The sequence below is a fragment of the Alosa pseudoharengus genome, unplaced genomic scaffold (assembly GCF_046254945.1).
Source record: "Alosa pseudoharengus isolate Yale_2024_CS ecotype anadromous, Long Island Sound unplaced genomic scaffold, YU_APseudo_1.1 YU_APseudo_1.1_scf_14, whole genome shotgun sequence".
Classification (NCBI taxonomy): Eukaryota; Metazoa; Chordata; class Actinopteri; order Clupeiformes; family Clupeidae; genus Alosa; species Alosa pseudoharengus.
In genome coordinates this window covers 37,401,358-37,424,881 of record NW_027468609.1, presented here as the reverse complement: position 1 = coordinate 37,424,881, position 23,524 = coordinate 37,401,358, and the positions used below count along the sequence as shown (strand labels likewise).

General features: G+C 40.0%; 1 protein-coding gene across 1 annotated transcript in view; it reads right to left on the bottom strand.

The window, feature by feature from the left end:
- The window catches only part of uhrf2 (ubiquitin like with PHD and ring finger domains 2), a 187,769-nt gene that overhangs the window by 51,579 nt on the left and 112,666 nt on the right, over positions 1 to 23,524 (bottom strand). Inside the window, exons 7-8 of the mRNA XM_076284888.1 lie at positions 19,348 to 19,471; positions 7,971 to 8,078 (exon numbers count right to left, since the gene is read on the bottom strand). Coding sequence (XP_076141003.1) covers positions 7,971 to 8,078; positions 19,348 to 19,471 — 232 coding nt within the window. The remainder of the gene's footprint in view (positions 1 to 7,970; positions 8,079 to 19,347; positions 19,472 to 23,524) is intronic.

The following is a 23,524-nucleotide window of genomic DNA, read 5'->3' as shown; positions in this document are numbered from 1 at the left end:
GACATAACTAAGGGATGCAATAACACCACCAACAACCAAAACTAGCCTACTCATTGTAAACATGTACATTAAATGTAACATTTCATGTAAATCAAATTAAAATGTTTTCTTTGCAAACGTAGGCATAGGCATATGGTGACAGATTAATGCTGCTGTGTGAATCACAGTAAGCGCGAATGAAGTGGCCACTTCTTAATGGGACCCACTGAATGGAAGTGGGCTAAGTAAAATAGAGATGTTTCAAATAAGATAAGGTTAATCATAATTTTACGATATGCCCGCTTGACAATGGCAGAGATAGAACTGGCCTTTGGCCATAGCAACCATCCATTTAGAACGATTGGCCTTCATAGCAATCAAAGATCTGAGCTGTGTTGCAATGTGAGGCAAAGTATAGAAAGGTGATGAAATATACAGAGACAGGTCAAGAAATATAGTGCAATGTAGACAGTAGTATACAGTTGATTTACAGATGGTGGTTTAGAGTAATATGAAGTATTCCTTTATTCTGAGATACATCTGAGATAGGCTACATCAATAGGCTCTCAAAACAACCCCAGGCTCACAAAATAATCCCAAACAGACATAAGGTCTTTATAGAGCAAATACATATAGATTATTTGTCAAATAAACCAGTAAAATATAATTCACACTCATAGCTCATATTTTTTAAAATAAATCAGTGAAAAAGTATCCTGACAAACAAGCAGCTTTTTAATGCCTTGGTCATATTTCATAATTTCAATTCCTCTGTAGGTTACCTGATAGCCCAGTTTGAGAGGCGCAAGACGCGTGACATTATTTATTTTTGCAGCCAATCACTGCTGTCATTTTATTTTATTGATTTGATCTCAGTCATAGAAGCTAAATTCGAAGGCAGGCCAAAGGTAAAATCCAACGAACCGCATTCAACCCGCAAGCCAATAGTTGAATAGCCCTCTCCCAGAGCTTTTGAGATATTGCCACTGCTCCAACACTGAAAGGCACTGTTACAATGCCTAGATCAAGCCAGGTTCAGCATAGCGTATGCCACTGTCTGCTCACGTTGGTGACCGGACCAGGGTAAGCACACTTTCGCAGTTCCCGCCGGAAATGCAGTCTAGTTTATTTCCCGATCCCACACCATCTCTATCTCCCACTCACTTCCTGTCAAACTGACTAACGTCTAGACGCCCATGCGTCTTCGTTTTGACTGAAGAAGACGCATGGGCGTCGAAACGTTAGTCAGTTTGCACTAATAAAAATCAGGTCGCTCCGCTCAATTTCGCTCCCCGCTCCAGCAAGGGGTGGGGTCGATTTTGTTCAACCTCTTTTTTTTGTCAAAGTTCACAAGCCCATAGCGCAATAATTAAACCATGTAGAAGGCTCAAATTTTGCATGCTGGTACATAAATAGGAACAGTATGTGGCAAAATCGTCACGTTTGGTCTGGATGATCCTGCATGGTCATAGCTGTCCCTCAAAGTTGATCAAAATGTTATTGGAATTTTTAGCTGGGCTCTGTTTAGGCCTTCAGAAGACATATTTGTACCACACCGCGTTCGTGCCCGCGTCTCTTCCCCAGCCAGGGACCGTGTCCCTGGTTCTCCTTCACCCCTCTTTCCCTGGATTTGTGCCACCACTCATGGGTTCACTGCATTATTCTAACATTGTTTTGTTGTTAGAATAATGTTCCAGATCACACCCAGGTCAATCTATTGACATTATTGAATCTTTAGTTTCTCTTTCTGCTCTTCATGTTCTGCTCTTTACAAAACCCTCTTGCTTCATCTTTAAGGTGCCTTAGTTGCCCTCATCCTTGGGCTGCATACACGGATCCTGCTGACTCCTGCCTGCACAGTGACTCCTGCACAATCCCCGCAGAGCATTTTGGCTGAGTCATAGACTCTGCTAAACATGGTCTTTCTTAACCACTTGCTTTGCAGTCATATTTCAGTAATTCTGACAAAAAGGCACTGCACGTATTAGAGAGGCCACCATGCCCACATCGTTTGGTCTACAAGCACATGGCTGGTATCATTGGAAAGCTGAGACCATGTAGATTTTTTTGAAACAGTCAGGATAACCCTGTGAAGTTCTCAGAAAGAGCCACAGAGGCGCACCAACAAGCGCTTCTTTTGTGCATTGAGATACACGTGCATGGTCAAAGTCAATGACGACATCCCATACGTCGTTTAAAAGCTCTGGTCATTGGCTACAAGAATATGTCCATAATTTCGTTCTTACTTGTAAGAGGCCCACGTGGCTGCCATTCCAAGCTTGCATGTCCAATAGAAAGGTGTAGCTGACCAAGCTTGTCTCTGCCTCGTCTTTGCTTCATTTCTCGTGATTGGTAGATCCTACAGACACGTGACATGGCTCTTTGTGTTCGTGAGACTCAGGGGAGCGTGGGGAATACACATAAGTAGGGAGTTCGAAGCCGAATGGTATTCAAAATCACCGATATTCACCGGAAAATCTTTGACAGTTTTTTATTTCTATTCTATAAACGTTTTGAATATGGAAGCTTACACATTCACAGTTCAACATTGGACTATAACAACACATATAATCTTGTTCTATGGATTCTTACGGACATTTCAAGACCAGGTTAGCCATATGAATATATTGTTATGGGTGTACACAAGGATTAGAATGGGCAATGATGCAGGGGGGGGGGGGGGGGTTTGAGGGGGGCATATCAGCATAAATTACTTACTGTAGCTCACACCACACAGTTTGACATGGAATGGTGGATACCTTTGGAATCCTGAGTCCCGTAGCTTTTTATTGATGTATGGGATGTCAATATTACATGAAGTAATGAGCCTACCCATTGATTTAATACACCCCACCGCCCCCCTCCTCCCCCCAAATGGCGCGACGGCGTTCCGCTGCGAGTTAACTGGTTAACATCCATTAATCAGTTTTAGCTTCATGATGGCTCTTCATGCTCTTCACCTGTACTGATCTTCATGTCAATGCCTAACCTACTCCAGCCTAGACGCTTGCTCTCATTCTCTAAATTTCTTCTCATGCTCTTGAATGCAAAACTGCCCTATTAAAGTGTTTGCTGCAGGTTATTTATTCTCTAGGTCGGCTACCATAATGCTAGGTAGCTCAGTGTTTTCTAGAAATGGAATACTGCAAAGAAGAAACCTGTAACACCCATTTATCACTTCAGTATCTATCCTTATATTCAGACCATGTTTACGCTATGTAATGTCTAAGTTTCCCTTATAGCATATATTTGATTCTTATTTGCAAATGCACATTTTCTGTAACCCTCATTGGTTTCAAGGACACATATTGGTATTGGCACAGACCGTTTAAGGTTTCATTGCGGCAAGCAAATAACGGTCTACCAAAACACTTGCTCAAATACTCCAGGGGCCTTAGATACCAGGGTCTATACCTTTACCTATACCTTATCTATAGTCTACATCGTCCTAGCCAGGGTCTTTTCAAGTGGGTTGCATTTTTTGGGGTGATCGCATGGATCCTGCTTGACTCCTGCCAGCACAGTACACTCCATGACCCTGGCTAGGGATCTTGCCAAACAAGCAGAATTGTAGATTGTAAATTTGGAATGTCAACTCATGAACCACTCATAAATCTTCGTATCAAGTGCCATGACTATCGGCAACTGCATCACTCCTCTATTCCCACTGCACTGACCCCAAGCTCAGCAATGGCTAGTTGTACTCCCCTACACTGATCCCGAGCTCCGCTACTGCAAGCTGTACTCCCCTGCACTGACCCCGAGCTCTGCAAATGCAAGCTGTACACTCCTGTACTGACCGTGAGCTCTGCAACTGCAAGCTGTACTCTCCTGCACTGACCCCGAGCTCTGCAACTGCAAGCTGTATTCCCCTGCACTGACGCGAGTTCTGTAACTGCCAGCTCATTGCCCAGCATGTTATGTTAAGTTAACCCTTGAGACTACCCATTATTTAGGATTGGTACAGCCACCACCACGGCAAATGATGGTCTGACCAATCTGCACAGCACTCCTTGACCCTATCTATCTTGCCAGACAAGTTCGCTTGTTGGAATGTCAACTCATAGATTGGCATTTGCATCAATATTTGATCCCCTTCTGCTATAAGTTGGAATCCCAGCAGACCGTTACTTCACTCATACTTTTAGGATTGGTGCAGCCACCACTGTGGCAAATAACGGTCTGTCCTATCAAGCCCTCAAAACTCTCGGTCGGTGGTCCTCTGACACCTATCAGCCTTATCACTCTTATATCAGATCCAATATCTCTGATCTGAGGAAAGCGTGCCTCACACTCCCGTTGAATTTGCTCCACGTGGTTCTGGCCATAGGGTCCTTCATCTTTAACACAATTTTTGGGGCACGATTCTGCGAAGCACTTCAGGACCCTGGCCAGAGACTTTGCCAAACATGCTCTTCTATTATGCTTTTATGTCTTTATGCAAATTCTGGAATGTGAACTAGTGAAATTGCGTTTACAAACTGAAGTTCAGGAGGACCGTGACTGAATTTGCCACGCCTCCTTCAATCAGTCAGGTTACTTATTCACAGTCTACCTGCCGAAGTTGCAGCATAGGCGTTACTCCGCTCGCAACTCACCACCTCCCTAACACCTACAGTCTTCCATATTTAAAGAATAAAGGGGTGTATGGCGGAATCCTGCCCAACTCCTGCCTGCGCAGTCGACTCCAGCACAATTCCGCAAAGCACTTCAGGATTCTGGCCAGAGACTTCGCCAAACATGCTCCTCTATTATGCTTTTATATCTTTATGCAAATTCTGGAATGTGAACTAGAGAAATGTAATTTGATGTTGTTATACACAACACCACAGGTTGGGGATGTCACACATGAAACAATGCTGCAGAAGCAAAATATGACTTTGAGTAGGCTATATGGCTCGTTTATACAAGCCTCGTTTTGTTCCTGTTGATATTTGGTGCACAATGGGAAATCATTTCTAGCTACAGTCTTGTAAATTGTGACCCTGCAAGATTCCTAGTCGTTACAAAATCTTAGTCTGTGACTCGTCTGCAACTATAAAATCTGTGACTTGTCTTTAGATGTGAGAGGGTGTGAGACTGTAGTCTTTCAAAACTCTTTTCCAAATCTTTCCAGTCTTCTGGTGTATGGGTAGCATAAAGTGTACAGCATACGAAATTTACAAAGCTGTGAAGTTGTCCCATTCTCCACTGAACACAGTACCAATTTTCTGCCACCTAAATTGTTTGTCAATTGTTTTTGTCTGCGACATCATTAAACGTTGGGCATTACTTCAAATTGTCCAGCTTCCCTCGCGGTCTGCGCGGGATCACGCAACTTTAATTTGTTTTTTTCCAGTGACGCTGCAACGACGCTGCAACAACCCAAACAACCGGCAGATGTCTCTTGTGAGCAGGGTGTCTCGTAAAAAGAAATGGAGCCTGGAAAACCCTACACAGACTTCACTACAGACTTTAGAAGAAATAATTTAATAGCCAGAAATATGCCTGTCCTGCCCTAATAAAGTAATATTTGGTTAACTGCGAGTGAATCCCGTTTGCAGCCGTAGCAGAAACGCAGGACGAATGAAACATTCCGGTTTTCTCCGAGTGCAACAATGATAGACTGACATCGTTGTTACGTCCTGTTATCACGGAGTTACAGGCGATGAACGATTTTTGATGGTTTTTGAAGTTTACTTCATTAGCGGTTTATTTTTTTGATTATTAAAGAGTGTCTGTGTTGTGTTGCCTTGCGTTAGTGTCTGTGTTGTGTTGCGTTGCGTTAATTTATTTTCATTGGGCATGCCCTGCCGTGCCGTCCACATCTCTTCAGCACAGCAGCAGCAATGGCAACACTTCGTTGAACTTTTAAGTGGTGTTCAATGGTGTTGCCAAGTAGGCCGAGTTAGGCCTATAGGCCTGAATCAACATTGAATTAGTTATTGGATGACATCTGTTTTGTCTTGTGACAAAGTCTACTGGTTCAGTTGTTTCCAGTTTCATAGAAACGAGGGTGTTACATTTGCAGTAGCCTAACTACAAAATCCAACCTAATAACGACCCCCACTCACCGGGCTAGGTGGAAGGTGTAACAGTAATAGCCGATTGGCATAGCCTACAGTGGACTAGGGCTGTCAAAATTGCTCAAAAATGACGTTCCAATTTTCCCTCTCAAATAAACACATGTATGTCAATGACACACGTCACGTCATCTGTTTTTAACTTTTTGGAAACTTTTGAATTAACTGAAAGAAGATAAATATTTTTCGTTAGTTTTTGAAGTTTATTTTTACGTAGCCTACAATGGCCAGTTCCGACAAAGCCGAAATTACTCCTTTTGAAACAATGAGTGCAGGCCGCGCGTTTGTATGGTTACATTGCTTGACAGGGGGGGATCCCAAGCAGCTTTCATCCATAAGGCTACTTTGAGAACATTTAATTTACCCGACACTAATATTCAAAATGTTTAAAACTATTACGGCATAGCCTATAAGCAGTTTAATTAAATGTAATGTTAGTTGTAAACAAACGGGCTACTTGGTGAGGCTTGGCCTCACAGATGCGCTCGTGCCTTAGATGGCAAGAAAAATCTTCACGATATAGGCCTATTAACTGACTGCCCGATTCACGTTGGCTGGGGGGCAGGGGGGGCCATCAGACATTTGTGCGCAGGGGTCTATGAATTGTTAATCTGGCCCTGCCCCCAACAAATCACACCTTCCCACCTCTGTGACCGCTTAAAAGAAGTCGAGAGGACTCCTAACTCACAGACCTATTCACAAACCGTTTTTTGTGGCATTTCGCCATGTTTTGAAATCCTATGCGGCTACAGGAGCTTCCAATCGTGAGGAAGCAATTTTGCATTGTAGGCATAACTAACATGCAATAACGCCACCAACAACAACCAAAACTAGGCTACTCATTGTCAACATGTAAATTAAATGTAACGTTATTGTGAATCAAATTAAAATGTTCTCCTCTTTGCAAACGTAGGCATAGGCATAGTAACAGATTAATGTAATAATGTTACAAAGATACTACATCAATCCATATGTTTCATTAGGCTACTAGGCTATTTGTTTTGCCTTACTCTTGATTAATTTAGGCTAGGCCTTTTTTTCAGTTATTCATCATCTTCCGTCCTTGTGTAGCGCACGCATTCTCAGACCTGTCACCTGTCACTCATCATCGTAAGGGAGGTTTGGAATCATTCCCGCGTTACAATCATCAGCCAATCAAGGTGGTCACTTCAGTCAAGCTCGTGCATGAGTAATAACGTCATCCATAGCAACGAAGACTCACTCTTAGTTTAGGAGTTGTCATTTTTCCTTACTAAGAGTAGGGAGAGCCGGGACAATTGAAACACGGGACGAATGAAACAATCCAGTTTTCTCAGAGTGTAATGATGATAGACCGACGTCCTTCGGTCAAAACATAGAGCATGTTAACCTCCTTCTATCAGCCAAATATCTTCCTGCTATGTCATTTTATCACGGAGTTACTGGCGATAAACAAGTTTTGATGCGCAAAAGTACTAACTTCATTAACCGCATGTAACCGCTAACTTCATTAGCGGTTACATTTTTTCGATTATCAATGAGTGTTTTTCATTTAAAGGTTTGACTTAATGCTCATTCAGTAGACCATTTAGTGTTCTCCACAATCCCAGACTTTCATATCGCATGCTTGTTTACATGGAAAGCAAAACAAGCTATAGTGACATGTCTGTGTCGGAACGATTGAAACACGTGTTTCCGCGCCTAAGCACCCCCCCCCCGCCCGAGGGTAGAAAAAGCACAGTAATAACAAGCTGAAAGGTGGTATATCGTAGGACATACTTCGGTCAAAAAAATGATTCCCCACCCATGCATACTGGGACAAGGACAGTAGTCCAATTAAATGGTCTAGTTGAGCTATAACCCATGTAAATGTACTGAGTGAAGACAGAAATCAGAGTCAGAGCCAATCAGAGTCGGCGAAATGGTGGGTCTTTGCACCAGAAAACTCACCTGCACACGGAATTTCCATGTTGTTCCCACAGGAATGCCAGGAATGGGACCATAGTGGTTAGAAGGCACTATTGTACACTCCTTAGTACGTCCCACACATGCCATACCCTGAAATGCACACACAATTATTTAAAATTACAGTTTAAACATCAGATGTTAAATTGTTTTGTACACTGTTACTGTAAAACTGAATTAAATGCCTATTCATTCATTAAGGTTTCCACACCAGTCAGCAAACGTATATGCTGCTGCCATACAGCAACACAATTATGTTAAGGATAATGTGCTGTCTGCTGGTCATTATCGGTCATTATAAGTTCATTGAAATGGCTTGGATTTCAATTATATGCAATTTTCTTCTATTTCTTTTCTTGTTACATATTTTTGGTCAACAAAATAATGTATACCCCACTTGATCTCTCGCACTTACAATGAAATTCCTCTATTAAATAGCCTAGGTAAACCCAGACAAACCTGTTGGCAAATTTGAATTTGCTTTGCAGGTCAGTCTGGAAAAGATCCCATTGACGTCCGTTTTCGAATCATCAAAAACCCTTTGGTATTCTCTTTGGAATTGAGTCAACAACTGCATTTAAAACCTTCATTTACATGAAAGATGTGTTTGCTGCACATCTGAAACAATTTGCTTAGGGTTTAATGCACCAATTAATAATTTCACTGTTTGTTAATTTTACCGATGACACAGCAGTGGTTGGCCTCATTTCTGATAACTGTGAAGAGGCTTAATAAACTAACACACTGGTGCCATAGCAACACCCTCCTCATCAATGTCCTTTGTTTATTTAACCCTTACAAGCCCGACCGTTCTAATTTCGTAAAATTTTAACGAGGACCAATCATCTAATATCTCAGCTGTCCAATGACTGATTTTATTTCTGAAATCTTCCCCGTAATGCTGACAACATAAGCTTCAATTTGATATGATTGGTTAAGGGGTTTATGGCGCGAAATGTTTTGGATACTTGAAGATGAGTCGTGAAAAAAACTTTTCACTTCAGTCGTACATTTTGACATGGACCGCCAGATGCCACCTGCACTTCGTTGGAGTTTACCTCGACTGGAAACCACACAGCTGGATAAACTGTTTTTTCAAAAAAGACATGACCATCCCCGGCCAATTGTCGATACCTTCTGCTCACGCTTTTAAGCGCTATGAAAACACATCTACTTAGGCTACCGTTCTAAAATCAACCTCTGCTTTCTGATCTTACACATCACACTTCACCAAGATGGTGGCCATTTCAGTAGATTTACTCACTAACATTGTTGTGGAAACACAATAAGTATGGAAACTAAATGCACACTTCCTGCAACTGCATTAGCCTACTTGAAATAAGTTACTCCTCTAGTAAGTATTCACATGAAATAAAACAAGAAAACATTGAGACCATTCAACAAAGCACACTGGGTAATAACAAATTCAACACATGAACTTGTTGCTATGGACTCGTCTCTAGGCTTCCAGAGTCATTGTAAAGCTGCCGAAGCTGAACATTATCCAAAACTCAATTTCTCAGATGAGCGTGAATTTGGGAGCTTGCTACACTCCTTCCTTCTCAAATGACTTGAAAAGGCCGTTTGCACAATTTCACAAATAATTACAGGGACCGAAAAATACCTAACATGCCAATTTTTTCCGGGTTTATCATTTTAACTTTTCCCCGCTGTCTTGCCGTTTTAATATTTTCCCGTAGAATATCCCATATTACTGTAATACTCTCATAACATTAGTCCTGCATTCTGGCCTGTCTCTGTGTTGTCCTGTTGTTACCCCTTGCCCTTCCAGTGAAACAGATGTATTCAAATTTTGCTTGCTTGAATGCGAACTCAGAGTGATGTTAACCTAGGCCTATTTAAGTTAACGACGTGGTTATCGTGAGAGCACGATTCATTGGCGCTTGCAGTGTTTGGCCGTAGGCTATGTCTACGAGTAGCTACGAGTAGACAAAGAATTCCCCCTGTATATTCACTCCAAGTTGGCCTACCATAACTTACCAACTCTACATTGACCATAAACTGGCTATTTATATGACCAATGTATTTGTTCAACTTTATGAAGCAGAATTACGCACTGCTACTTGGAACGTAACACATTTTTGTTGGCAGGAGAGAGAATGACAGCGATTAACAAATTGCACTTGTTGCTGGTTACCAATAAATAGGGCCTACTATATATTTTTTTGCAAACAACAAAAAAGAAAAGGATGGAGACAGCAAAGCTAGAGATGGGCAGGAACAAGGTCAATTGGTAGAAATGCTTGTCAAAACGTTAGGAGCTGGATGTGTGGATGAATGAAGCACAAGTATGCTTTATGTTAAGCATGCACACTGTTTAAAGTTAGGCTACAAGTAAACCAAAGTTAAATTTAGCTTTTTTAGGGCTGGATAAAGTTGACCAAATGGATATAGGCTGTTAGGCGTGAATAAAGTAGGCTACTTTGTTGCTCCAACCCTTCCAACGTTAATGGGGACGAATGTTGACATTTTCCGTATTTTGCGTGAGAAACCCGGGAAATCTCCCTTATTTTCATTGTTCAATGTTGACAGAGCTATGGAACGAAAGAGAACGTTATATGGCGACAGAAATCAACAATCAAACAAGCCACTTTGATTTTTTTGCTGTTTTCATTAATACAAAACATGGGTGACCCCCCCCCCCCCCCCCTAGACAAAAAAAAGTTAGGTGACCCTCCCCTCAACAAAGAATAAAAAGACATGACCCTCCCCTATTTTCCTCCGGTGGCCCCGTTTATAAATAACGAACAGTCCCTAAGCATTATGTTGGCAAGTCAGTATAGCATACCAAAGCTGAATAAATCAATGGGCGCCGCGTTTCTAAGTTGCGTTCTCTTACATGAAATAAGTTGAGCGATATTTTTACTCCTCTCAATAGAAATGTAGTGCTAATTAACTTATTGCCTCTCCTCGGGTTGTTACCTCGCTAGGCAGTTTGTAGTGAACTGTTTTACCTTGCTAACTTCTAAATGACAAAGTCAAACGTGCTTGTCTCAACATTTTCTAAGATGGCATGACTTGATATTCTACTCTTCTCAATATGTAGTTATAGAAAACATGATGTGAAATCACATATTATGCCAGAAATGTCATTATTGCATTTCAGCAATTAGTTACTAGGTGAAATGTAATCTGTCTTTATCTTAATGCCAGCCAGGCAATCAGATTTAGGGTAGCTAAACCCATGTGTAATAAAATGACTTTTCATACTTCTAAATATTTTTGAGTTACTCAGAATGCTTCAATAGTAGGGGTGGGCGATATGGACAAAAAATAATATCTCGATATTTTTTGTGATTTTGACGATAACGATAATTAGTCGATATCCTTTAAAAAAAAATTTAAAAGTCTGAGTTACTTTACAGCTCATTATTTATGAATAGCATCAATCAGGGTAGGAATTTCACGGCGGCCACGACGGCCATGGCCGTCGTAGCCCCTTGCATTGGCCGTGAGGCCCCTTTGAAAATCAGAGGTTTACAGGCCACGGTGGCCTTGGTGCCCCCTTCTTTCAATATTCTGCTTTGCGTCCTACTAATAGCGATTTTTATTTAGCCTGTTGCCTGTCAAAATAATCTTAGCATTCACAGCGCAAATTAATTTAGTCTTTTACGCAGTGGAGACAGTGACAGCGCAAGAAAGAAAGCGCGTCCAAATTCACCCATTCTCAGTTGAACTATTCGCGAAGTAGCCTATTCATCACACAGACATCACAAGTATCACATGAAAGAGCTTTTTCTCAGCTTTTAAACGATGTTAGCCGACAATTGCTGTGTTGAACGGTTCGCGAGAAAAGTAAATAATATAATTCAATTTAATCATACATTCTACTGAAGGTTTTGCGTCCCATGATCGATCTCCCTACCCATTCATCTCGGTGGAATACTTTACGAACCCTTCTTTTAACACATGACAAACCATATATCAGAATAAACAGGAGACCTTACCGAACATAAAGGTGTAAAGCAGTCCCCTGTACAGTTAGCCGTTCCAGAGTAATCCAGTTTTGAATTGGCAGGTAAAGTTCGACATACATGGATGTCTCCAAATTTGGGCTTTAAGTTTTACAATGTGTTTAGATTGTTCCACATCATTTCATAACGGGCCAAATACAAAATAAATGTTACAAATATCGCCTAGATATTGGTAAATCAGAGGACAGCTGACTAAGAGTTTGTGAAAGTATAGCCTTAATGATCACAAAATGCTAAGCATGCATCTAGGCTATTTGAGTTTCTTAAAGCTGAGCTGTGCTTAAATGATTTCATAACAGGCCAAATATAAAATAAATGTTATATATAGCCTAGATATCTGTAAATATTAGATGATCAGATGATTTACAGTTCTATGTAATATGTCATGTTTCATGTTTTTGTAATGTTTCATACAGTGATGCAGGTCTACTGCAGTGAATAGGCTAAATACAACTTTGATCATTTTTATAGCCTACTACTATTTTTTGGCCTTGGTGCCCTGACATGTGGCCTTTGTGCCCCACACCAAATATGCCCAACTGAAGGCCAAGTGGCCTTGCCCCCAGAATGGTGAAATTCCAAGCCTGGCATCAATACAATAATAACCAATAACCTAACCTGTGACTTTTTAACCAAATCAACCAATGCATTGTCACTCTATGACACATTTCCAATTTTGCCCCCACTTGTGTGTGTGGCAATGACATGGTCTAGCCAGCTACATTAGAGAAGATGACTAGGCCTAATAGTTTCCCAAGAGAAAGTCTGAAGCTGAAGTTCCTTTCAAAAACCTTTACTTCCCAGATAGCAAAGGGGCGTTGAATCCACGTTTGTTTGAAGCGGCTGAGGTTGATTCAACGTGGATTCAACGCCCCTTTGCTATCTGGGTTAGGATTCACTGTAAAACTAAGCAGACCAACAGAGTACATCTCGGTTATTTTCTTCGATGTTTTGTTTAAGAGAAAGCATTCCAAGTTACAGAATAGAAACTAATGCGTTAGCTTATGGCTAATGTACATGAGAAATCCCATAGAGATGCTAACGGTTAGCATAATCGATACACGTAGATATTGATAGCGAACTTCAGTCCATTTACAAAAGGGTTACATGAGAAGAGTTCTTTGTTTACAACTGACTATTAAAATACTCAAAGGCAAGTGTTTTTTCTCCATATAACACCATGTAGGAAAATATGTGACTGTCTCATCAATGCTATGTGAACAGAAGTAGCTGCACAAAATCCCAAGTAGGCTACGTCTTGATCTCGCTACACAAAATAAACATTAGGCCTGCGTGTGACAACGTGGACCCACTAGCGATCATGTGACACTTGCTCTGCTGCAACAGGGCTTCTCTTGCATACACCTCCTGGATGTAGTGAATGTATAGGGTTTCAATGCATGATTTTGAGTGTTTCTGTAGTTTTGTGATTTTATTTTTTTTAATTAATAAAGGTATTACATTTGTATGATTTTACTGTTGTTTCAGATGGAGGATGACAAGACCTACACAGACCTCCTTGCAGGCCTGAAGAGGTAGCTGACTGCTGATGAGCTTGCGCTCACAATGTTGAAGACCATGTGAGGATGGAGGAAGAAGGTATAGATTTAGGTGCCGTGCGTAGGGTGGTGTAGACTGCCACTAAAACACTGTGAAATAGACTTGTTACAGTATGTTGTTTTTTATATGTTGTTGTCCCAGGGTTTTACCAACCGGAACGGGTGGAAGGTTGTGCTTAGTAGGCCGTCGTATGCAAACACACAGTGCAGGGGCATGGGACGAAGAGACCCCAGAAGAGTTTCACAGTTTTCTGGGATTGATCATTGACATGGGACTTCACTTCCCTCCCTTCAGGTTCCCCACCCCACCTTTCCCTATCCTCCTCTGTGTGTGTGTGTGTGTGTGTGTTTGTGTGTATATGTGTGTATGTGTTTATTCTCAACAGGCTTGTTCTATGTAATCCACTTTCAAATGTTTAGAACACATTGGTTTTTGAGTGATGTTGAAGTTGATTGTATTCCTAGCTTTTCATAAATAATACATTTTATAGATGTATATCATTTTCATATTACACTAATTTATATAAGGAAGTTGTATCTGTTGAATCAAATGTATTCTATGTCTCTATTCAGAATTGATCTTCAATAAATATACAGCATACTTACTTCCTGTATTACTGGTAAGGTACATGTTTTTCTTTTATATATCATTATTATTGACTGTAGCATTTGCTTATATATATATGGTTTATTCTTATGGACCAAATAAATCTAAACCACTGTGTCTGACTTCATTATTAGTTTCTATGCATACTTTTATGTTTTTGGTGAGAAAGAGAATGTGAATTCTGTCAACATTCTAAATCCCGTTTCCTGCATTTTTTACACTGATCACTAAATGTATCAAATCTTTTGAAAGGTTAATGATATTCCAATTCATTTTTGTTAAATAGCCCACAACTTACTGAACATGTCATACACTCTATATTTTTCTCTATCTCGTATAGAAATATGATGAAAATTCATTTTTATGTGAATGAAATTCAATTTTAACGAATTTCGGTATACATTTGGAGTGGATTTTCAAAGACTGTTCATTACTATATCAACATTACCATATGTATTTTACATCATTTGATAGAACTGATCCTTCTGATTACAATGGTATGTACACCCCATTGATGGTATGTATTATACTCAAGAAATAAGGTTTTTTGTGTAAGGAGGTCATCCAGCACCAAAAATGGAATGTTCGGCAAGGGCACGAAAGGGTTAACTATTGTATTGTTGTTATTTGTATGTTGCTTTGGACAAAAGCATCTGCCAAATCCCATAACCATAAGCATTTATTTATGTCTACATTGATATTAACATTGCACAGTAATGCCAGAGGACTAAGCATTTCACTGCATGTTGTACTTTGTATAAATGTATGTGACAAATAAATATCTTGAAGAAATAAAGTCATGCTAGGAATGTTGGGTATGAACCAATCTTCTTGGAGATGATAGCTTTATAGCTAACCCACTATCATTACTGTAACTGACTGTTATTGTTAACTGACTAACATAGCTAACATTACATGTTAATGTTAGTTATGTTCCAAAAGAAGCAAACTACAATGCTGTCAGTAAAGTGGTGACTTTAATATTACAGAAAAGAAGCCTTGGGTATTGGACAAGAAAACCAGTTCATGTTGGGCAAACTTGCCCAACATTATTGAACTTGTTTGTCGCATAGGCATCTCTTGCATACTTCAAGAAAACTCCTTCATGCTATAATGAGATAACATGAGTGTGTTGACTGAGTTTGCAAACCGTAATTATAAACATTCAATCTCTAATTCAAAGAGATTCCTTTTGCCATGCATGGTGCAATTCTAGAATGAACGATTATTTCACAGAATAGCATTGATTTTGTCTGGTAACGTACAGTATTTTGTTGTGTTCTACATGTTCCCAATGGGAAAAGACATGGAAATTCTGCAATGTTTGACAGATGTAGCAGTAGTATGGCCATTGATATTTGATATTTTAACAATGACGAACTGTCGGGAGTAGTAGGCTACGTTAGACGTGACCTGTCAAGACGTGAGGTTGAGAGATTCTGTTCATTAATCATAGGCATAGGTTATATTTATGACATAAAAGTGGAATTTATTAAAGGCATTTGATCACAGCTGACAAATTACGCAGACATTTTCAACTGGAGCAAAACAATGCATGAATGTAGCTTGGGTGCGTCTTGAATTTCCCCTAGGGATCAATAAAGTATCTATCTATCTATCTATCTATCTATCTATCTACATGAAACACAATTGAGACAATAGATTGACCATATTGGACAACTTCAAAGCCTTATCATAGGCATGTTACATTCATGACATGAAAAGTGGAACTTATTGTACAAAAATGACACATTATGCTGTCGGCTAAACATTTTAAACTTGCGCAAAACTGCATGAACCCAGCATCGGAGCATCGCATAAATTAAAACACAAATTGAAGCAACAGCTTGACCATCGGACAATCCTACTGCAAATCCTTTTCATAGGCATGCAGCGTTTATGACATAAAAAGTGGAACATGAACGCATTTCATCACACCTGACAATTACGGAGCTGCCGGCTGTAGCCTACGCAATTTTACTGATTCTTGAACTATCAGCGCAGTGTTGACTTGCGCGTCTTTTTTAGATGGTGAACATAAACGAAGGAAAGCCCTCTAATTGTACGGGCAAGACTGACAAGTAGACAGGCCCGGTCGTGGCTACGCGTATGCTTGGTAGGCAAAACTAATGGGAAAATGTCTGTCTGTAAACAAATTTGGTAGCCAGAAAAAAGAACATAAACAGAGGATAGAAAATACAAAAAAGGAGGGAGAGAACGCAAAGAAGGTAGGCCTATGGTTCTTGGCTTCACGTTCGGGCAACAGACGAGTTCGAGGATACGGTAGGACAATGATGACATTAATACAGTAGCCCGCTGTGGCATGGTCGCTTGCAATTGTATGGTTCATCTATATTATTTTAACTAATTGATCTGAATTGGTTGATGTTTCTCCTACTGTAGTAGCCTGTGCTCGCCTGTGCTGCGTGCGTATACCTAGGTCATAATGGCTGTTGCGGTCGTGGGCGTGTTGCTCCCCGGCACAGAATAACATAGGACCGGCCCTGTGTAAAATGAAAAGACTATCACTGTGAGTGTGTGGTAACGTTAACTTCTGGTCTTGACTCACTGCAGAATGCAGCGGCTTGTTCACTGCACTGGAGAATACAGCTAAACAAGTTAAAGAAAGGGAAACGAAACTTCATATTTTTAAAGCCTCTAAAATCAAATTGACTATTGAAATCGAGGTTTAGGATGAAGTGATGTGTAGGAGCGATGACGCCCCCGCCCCCCCTCGGCTTTTTTCACAAATCGCACCCTGACTAGGTTGGCTTGTCAGTGTGGAACACAACCTCAGACCAACGCAGATGCCAAAATAAGGAACGGCAACGTAATTCCAGTGGCTAAAGCTCTCCGGAACATTTCTAGTGGTTCTCATTTGCATTGATGGATTTGCGAGACTCGCAAAAGAAAGTCAAGATCTCGCAAAAGAAACTCGAGATCTCGCAAAACAAACTCAATATCTCGCAAAAGAAACTCAAGATCTCGCAAAACAAACTCGAGATCTCGCAAAACAAACTCAAGATCTTGCAAACCTAGTCAGCGTTTGTCCCAAGTACATACCTTTTCTCAGTTTTTTTTTTTTTTTTTTCATGTCACCTCACGGGCTCCGTATATCTCAGCTGTCCAATGGCTGCTTTTATTTCTGAAATTTTCCACGTAGTGCTGACAACATAAGCTACAATTTGATATGATTGGTTAAGAGGTTTATGGCACAATTTTTTTTAGATACTTGAAGATGGGTATAAAAATAGTATAAAGTATACTTGAAGATGAGTACAAAAACAGTGTCACTTCAGGTTACTTCCGGGTTTCTACTGTCGCTGACGTGAAATAAGTTTATCGATATTTTTACTCCTCTCAATATGTAGTTATAGAAAATAACTACATTTCTGTCAGAAATTTTGTTATTGCATTTCAGCGGTAACTAGGTGAAATGTAATCTGTCTGTTACTTGATGCCAGCCAGGCAATCAGATTTAGGGTAGCTATTGTGTGATAAAATGACTTTCCATACTTAAGAATATTTTTAGTTACTCAGAATGCTTCAATAGTTTAGGCTACCTTTACTTGTGTGTGTGTGCATATGAAACAACAGCAAAAGCATACAAATTAGAGCTGTCAGCGTTAACGCGTTCATCGCGATGTGATGAAGGACCAAGCATAACGCGTTTTTTTAACCGCATTAATCGCGTGCCGTCAAAGATTTTTAATTTTACACCGTCACTTGTTGGAGATATGGAGATAATAAAGACCAATACAGTTCTGAACTGGGCATGTTTTTTAATCATCCCTGTTGGCTCAGTCGACATGGAATTAGAATATCACCAAAACACCTCAAGTTTAAGCAATAATCTACCACATGGGTCGGCAACCGGACGCTTTATTCCCAGCATGAAAACGTGCTGATACTTACAAGTTGGTAATAAGTAGTTAAAGCTGCAGTTGGCAAGTCTGACAGATTGAGGAGACTTAGCCAAAACTTTGAGGGCCTTTCAAAGGGCCCTTGACATTCTAAAGCGCATCGTCACTCTTCAAAAGCTTATTCAAATTTGGTAGGATGTCCAGTCCACATTGGGAGGGTTTTCGTTATCAAACGTCGAGTGCATGGCGCAACAAGGTGTTCCTAGGTTTCTTAATCAGTCATGGGTGAGTTTGGGGCGTAAGCCGCGTAACATCATTTAAACCAATGAGAATGACATCTGTCATTCCCTTTAACGGCGCAAAGCGCGATGTCAAAGAATGCATCTGTATTTTGACATTCAACGGCGCATTTGAAGGAGGCTGCTTGCGAGACTGTATGGAATAGTCATTCCACTAAACCATGCTTTACTAAAACCTAGCATAAGCTTCACGCATTTGCACTCATTGGCAAAGTGAAACTAACTTCACCATGGTGTCAGTCAACGAAAGAGTTATATGCAGTTACTTTCACTATTGACTGACAAATTACCATTGAAAACATAGGCTGAAAAAAGCAACACTTACCATAATATTGCTCAAATGACTGAATAAAAAAACATTTATCATGCAGAGGAGTTGCTTATATCTCGTGACAGTGTGTCTTCAGCTGTGCTCCATACGTGTCACTCGCCTCTCCACTAATCACTATACAATAACCGTCATTACCAATTTAACTACTCCTCATGAGATGTACAGTATTTCGTAATATCTTCCTTCTAATTATGTTTCCCATTGTAATCGTGCAATTTGTAATGTTTTGCATGGACATGTGCTGGTGTGCGTTCATGGATGATAGAAGGATGGTGCGTTGTGCACCCGCCAATATGACTGTTGACAATGCACTCTTAAAATAACATATAAACAACTCACCATAGACTTCTGACCAGGTTTCTCTTGGTCAGTGGCGTAAGGCGTTTTAAGTGGTGTACAATAGCGATTTTTAGACAATGCACCAGGCCACTCCCTAGGTTGTTAATTGCCACACCCCTGGGCGCATTGTTTAAAAAATAAACGTGCAAAATAAGAAATTAAACTTTGCACCGGGTGGAAAACGAGTTTTACGCCAATGTGCCAGGGTGCAAGATAGGGCCCTGAATGACCTTTGTGTATGAAATGCACTATATAAATAAACTTGACTTGACTCATTGTATGAAGACTGCAATCAGTTATTTCACACTTCTCTTCTAATGAGCCTCCTGTTTGACAAACACTGGCCAATGTAGTGGAAGACTACCTCACCTTCCCCCAGTCTCTCTGGCTCCCAGTGTTGGCAGAGGGCATCTTTGCCTTCTTCTTGCTAGCCTTGAGCTTCTCCCCAGCTTTCACAACCTCATTTGTGTCATTCTTGCATGTGGGGCAGTACCTGCACATAAAGATAAAAGAAAAAAATTGACCAATGACAAAATTAAAGGAACCGTATGTAAGAAATGTATTTCAATTAATCATAAAATGACCCTGATATGTCACTAGACATTAAGAAATCGGGTTCATTTCAAATACTTATATCACTGACAATAGTAGTCCGGCCAGGATATTGTCATTTAAAAAGTTGCAGCCCTCAACTGATGTTGATGTTGTCATGTTGTGTTTTGGCCTGATGCGCCACCCTCCACTTATCTACTAATCACAAAGTCAGTAGTGTTTGGGCATCTGGGTTGCCAGCTCTGCCAGTAAGAGGGGAGGGGAAGCGGATACACCGCTCTACAGTAATTTTAAAGTGATTGTAGTACCAGTTTTGGCTACAATCTTACAAACGGTTCCTTTAACTTCAAACAATCAGGGTTCAGCTGTACCTGTTTATGAAAATTTCAGGCTGAGGCCATGCTACACAAAGTCTGTTTCTGTCTGTAAAAAAAGCACTCTGAAAGGTTACAGTTCTGGAGAAGTGGCAGTGGAAAGGTTATACTTGATTACTAGGTGATAATACATTTCAATAGCCTTGCTGTGATTTTCTGTATACCGCCTTATGATATACCATCATATTTGGGTTTATGTACAGAAGGCTCTTAAGAACAGCTCATACATTTCCGGTGGAACGTCCTTTGGACCTGGTGACCTTCTCAAAGGAAATGGTAACACTAAAAGAAGGGGCTACATTAAGATTTTTGGAAGAAAAGGATCAGGCAGCCTGCCAAGAGACCTGCCCCAATAGGCATTGGACCATTAAACCACACAATGATCCAAAACAGCCAAACAAGGCAAGGAATGGTTAACAGAGAACAATAGGCCTCATTCACCAACCGTTCTTACGAAGAAATTTGTTCTTAAAACCCACTTACGAAGATTCTGTCATTCACCAATGTTTTTTTGTTCTTAGGTAAGAACAGAATCTACGAACACTCTTACACACATTTGAGAACTGACTTGTTTGTGCAAAATCAATGGTTATCACATTTTCATCATATCTGCAGGTGTAAAATATAATATATAATTTAAATTACAACTATATATTTTATCATTAGGGGTCCAATCAGTAAAGCTGCGGGAACCCTATTGTGTTTGTTCTGATTAGTGCATGATCTCACACAACAGGAATTACCCATATTTGTCCATAGGGGGCGCTATAATAATCACATTTACATTTTTGCTCATACTGTATCTCCAGAACCATATGGAATTCTTCTTTCTTCTTGTTCCTCCAGAGCTCCTGCATCTAATTAACCCAGCCACGCCCATTTCCATATTGCAATTTTTTCTGCCATTTTCAAAAAACTCAACTAAAACTAATCTATCTCCTACTAGACCGTTGTTCCAATTCCTACAGAATTCAGTACACATCGTCTACAGACCAAGCCCAACAGATTGGCTTTTTGATTTATCACCCATTTTTTAAGTGTCAATTAACATTCAGGGAGTGGTGAAGAAGAAGAAGAAGAAGAAGAAGAAGAAGAAGAAGAAGAAGATTTTTTGCCTTTATCTTTACTTGTAAAGGTCCAGTCCTATTCAAACTTGGTACACATAATCATTACGACATTCTTTGGACGCACACCAAATTTTGTGAAATTCTGTCCACAGGGGTGCTGTGAATATCTCCAATATGTCCAATCTTATCCAAACTTAGAACATGTCATCAATTAGTGTTAATTTCGTCAGACGAGATGAGAGGAAATATGTTCGTCAACAACCTTTTTTTTCATGACTAAGACGAGACGATGACGAGACGGCAGTAATGTCCTGAAACACTGACTAAGACCTTAAGATGCATTATTGTTGACGAAAAAAGACGAGACTAAAATATTTTGCATGAAATAAAAACTAAGATAAAATCTCTCTTCATTTTCGTCTACAAAATGAGAAGACAGAATATCTAGCTGTTACGTTTTCAAAATATTCCGAATGAGTTCATACGCAAAAGCTTTCCTGTAGGCTAGTCTACGTGCTGTTGCTGCAACACGAAACTACATGGAACAAGAACACTGGACATTTCTGCCAGAGTTAGCAAGCTAACTACCTAAGCTTTATGCCACAATGCTACATACCCAGAAGTTGAAGCTTCTCTCATATAAATTAACATCCCCCAGAATGTCCATACGAAAATGTTCATCATGTAATGTCAACTATTTAACTAGTTAGACTGATGATGCAAAGTTTGCTAGCAAGTAAGCTAATATGGAAAGTTCGCTAGCAAGTTAGCTATGGCTAAGATGGAGAGCCTGTGTGTGTTGTGTTTGGGCGCATATCGCCATCTAGCGAGGCGGAGTAAAACATTAATACTTTGGTCTACGACAGTGTTTCTCAAACTTTTTCAGTTTCAGGACCACTTAACTAACCCTAGCTAAAAAAAAAAAGATCAGACCTACTTCAACAGTAGCCTATAATTAGTCTACACAATAGGCCTACTCACTGAACCACCTTGCTTATTGTCTTTGCACTTTGCTTATTGTGTGGATTCATACTGTATGATTTAAACTGGCATATCTTACATAGAGTGTTGCAGAACTGTTTTTACATACAAGTTGGTTCAATATTGCAAACAACTCATCTATATTATATTTTGCCACGTCTGCTCGCGGACCACTTGGGATAGCTTGCGGACCACCAGTGATTCCCGGACCACACTTTGAGAAACACTGGTCTACGAATATAACAGTGGTCCAATTAAATCTTTTACTGTCTATGGTCAAATCCCAGCCGAGCTATAACTGTAGCTCGACTTACCTGTGCATGTAAACATTCTGACTGACAAAAAATCAGATGAGTAGCCCTGTGGACACACAATATTGTTGGAAAATTGAGATGTGTGAAACACTATTTGACTCAAATGGTAATCAGAAATAATTTGTTATAAAAAAAAGACTAAAATGTGTTGACTAAAACTGACTAAGACTAAGATACCTTTAGTTTTCTTTTGACTAAAACTAGACTAAAATGACGAGACTTTTAGTCGACTAAAACTTGACTAACAAAAATGATATTTGAATGACTAAATATGACAAAGACTAAAAAGGACATTTCGTCACAAGACTAAGACTAAATTAAAAATAGGTGACAAAATTAACATCAATACAACACACACCGAATTTTGTGAAATTCTGTTCACAGGGGGCGCTGCAATAAGTCAAAATGTCCAATCTTATCCAAACTTGGTAGAGACCATCAATATGACATTCTTTGCATGGCCACAACATTTTGTGAAATTCTGTCCATTGGGGGGGGGGGGGTCTGCAGCTATAACCGTAATAGGTTCAGACACCACATTTTCACCAAATTCTCACCATATGTCCTGAATCAATGCATGATCTCACACACAAAAAAATCCTGACCGTAGGAGGCGCTATAATAAGAAAAATTACGCTTTTGCTCATATCTCCAGAACTGTAAGAAATTATCTGACAAATTATTCTTTCCACTTTTCCTTTAGAGTTCCAGCATCTAAAGAATCCAGCCACACCCATTTTACAACATTCACATTGTCCCACCATTTTCACAAAACTCTAAAGCGAAACTAATCCATCTCCTCCTAGACCTTTTTTCCAATTCCTACGAAACAAAGCCTAAGAGATTGGCCACTCAGTACAGGATTCACGGTAGGCTATTTTGTTGCTCTGACTGGTTAGGTCTATCCATTAGTGTGCAGAGGCATTTTTTCCCCTGTATAAGTTGAAACACACCCCATAATCACGTCCCAGTGCTCCGATTCCAGACTCAAATTCTGAATAGCAAGATACCTAGGTGGTATTGTACATTTCTAAATAGTTAAAAGTGAAGTGTAGGTGAGGTACAAAAATTTACTGATTTGTTCATGTTTGATGGCATCACTTTCAGAAGTTCATGACTGCTATTAGCCAGTGTTGGGAACGTTACTTTAAAAAAGTAATTAGTTATAGTTACTCACTACTTGTTCCAAAAAGTAACTGAGTTAGTAACTGAATTACTCTATGATAAGAGTAACTCGTTACCAGGGAAAGTAACTATT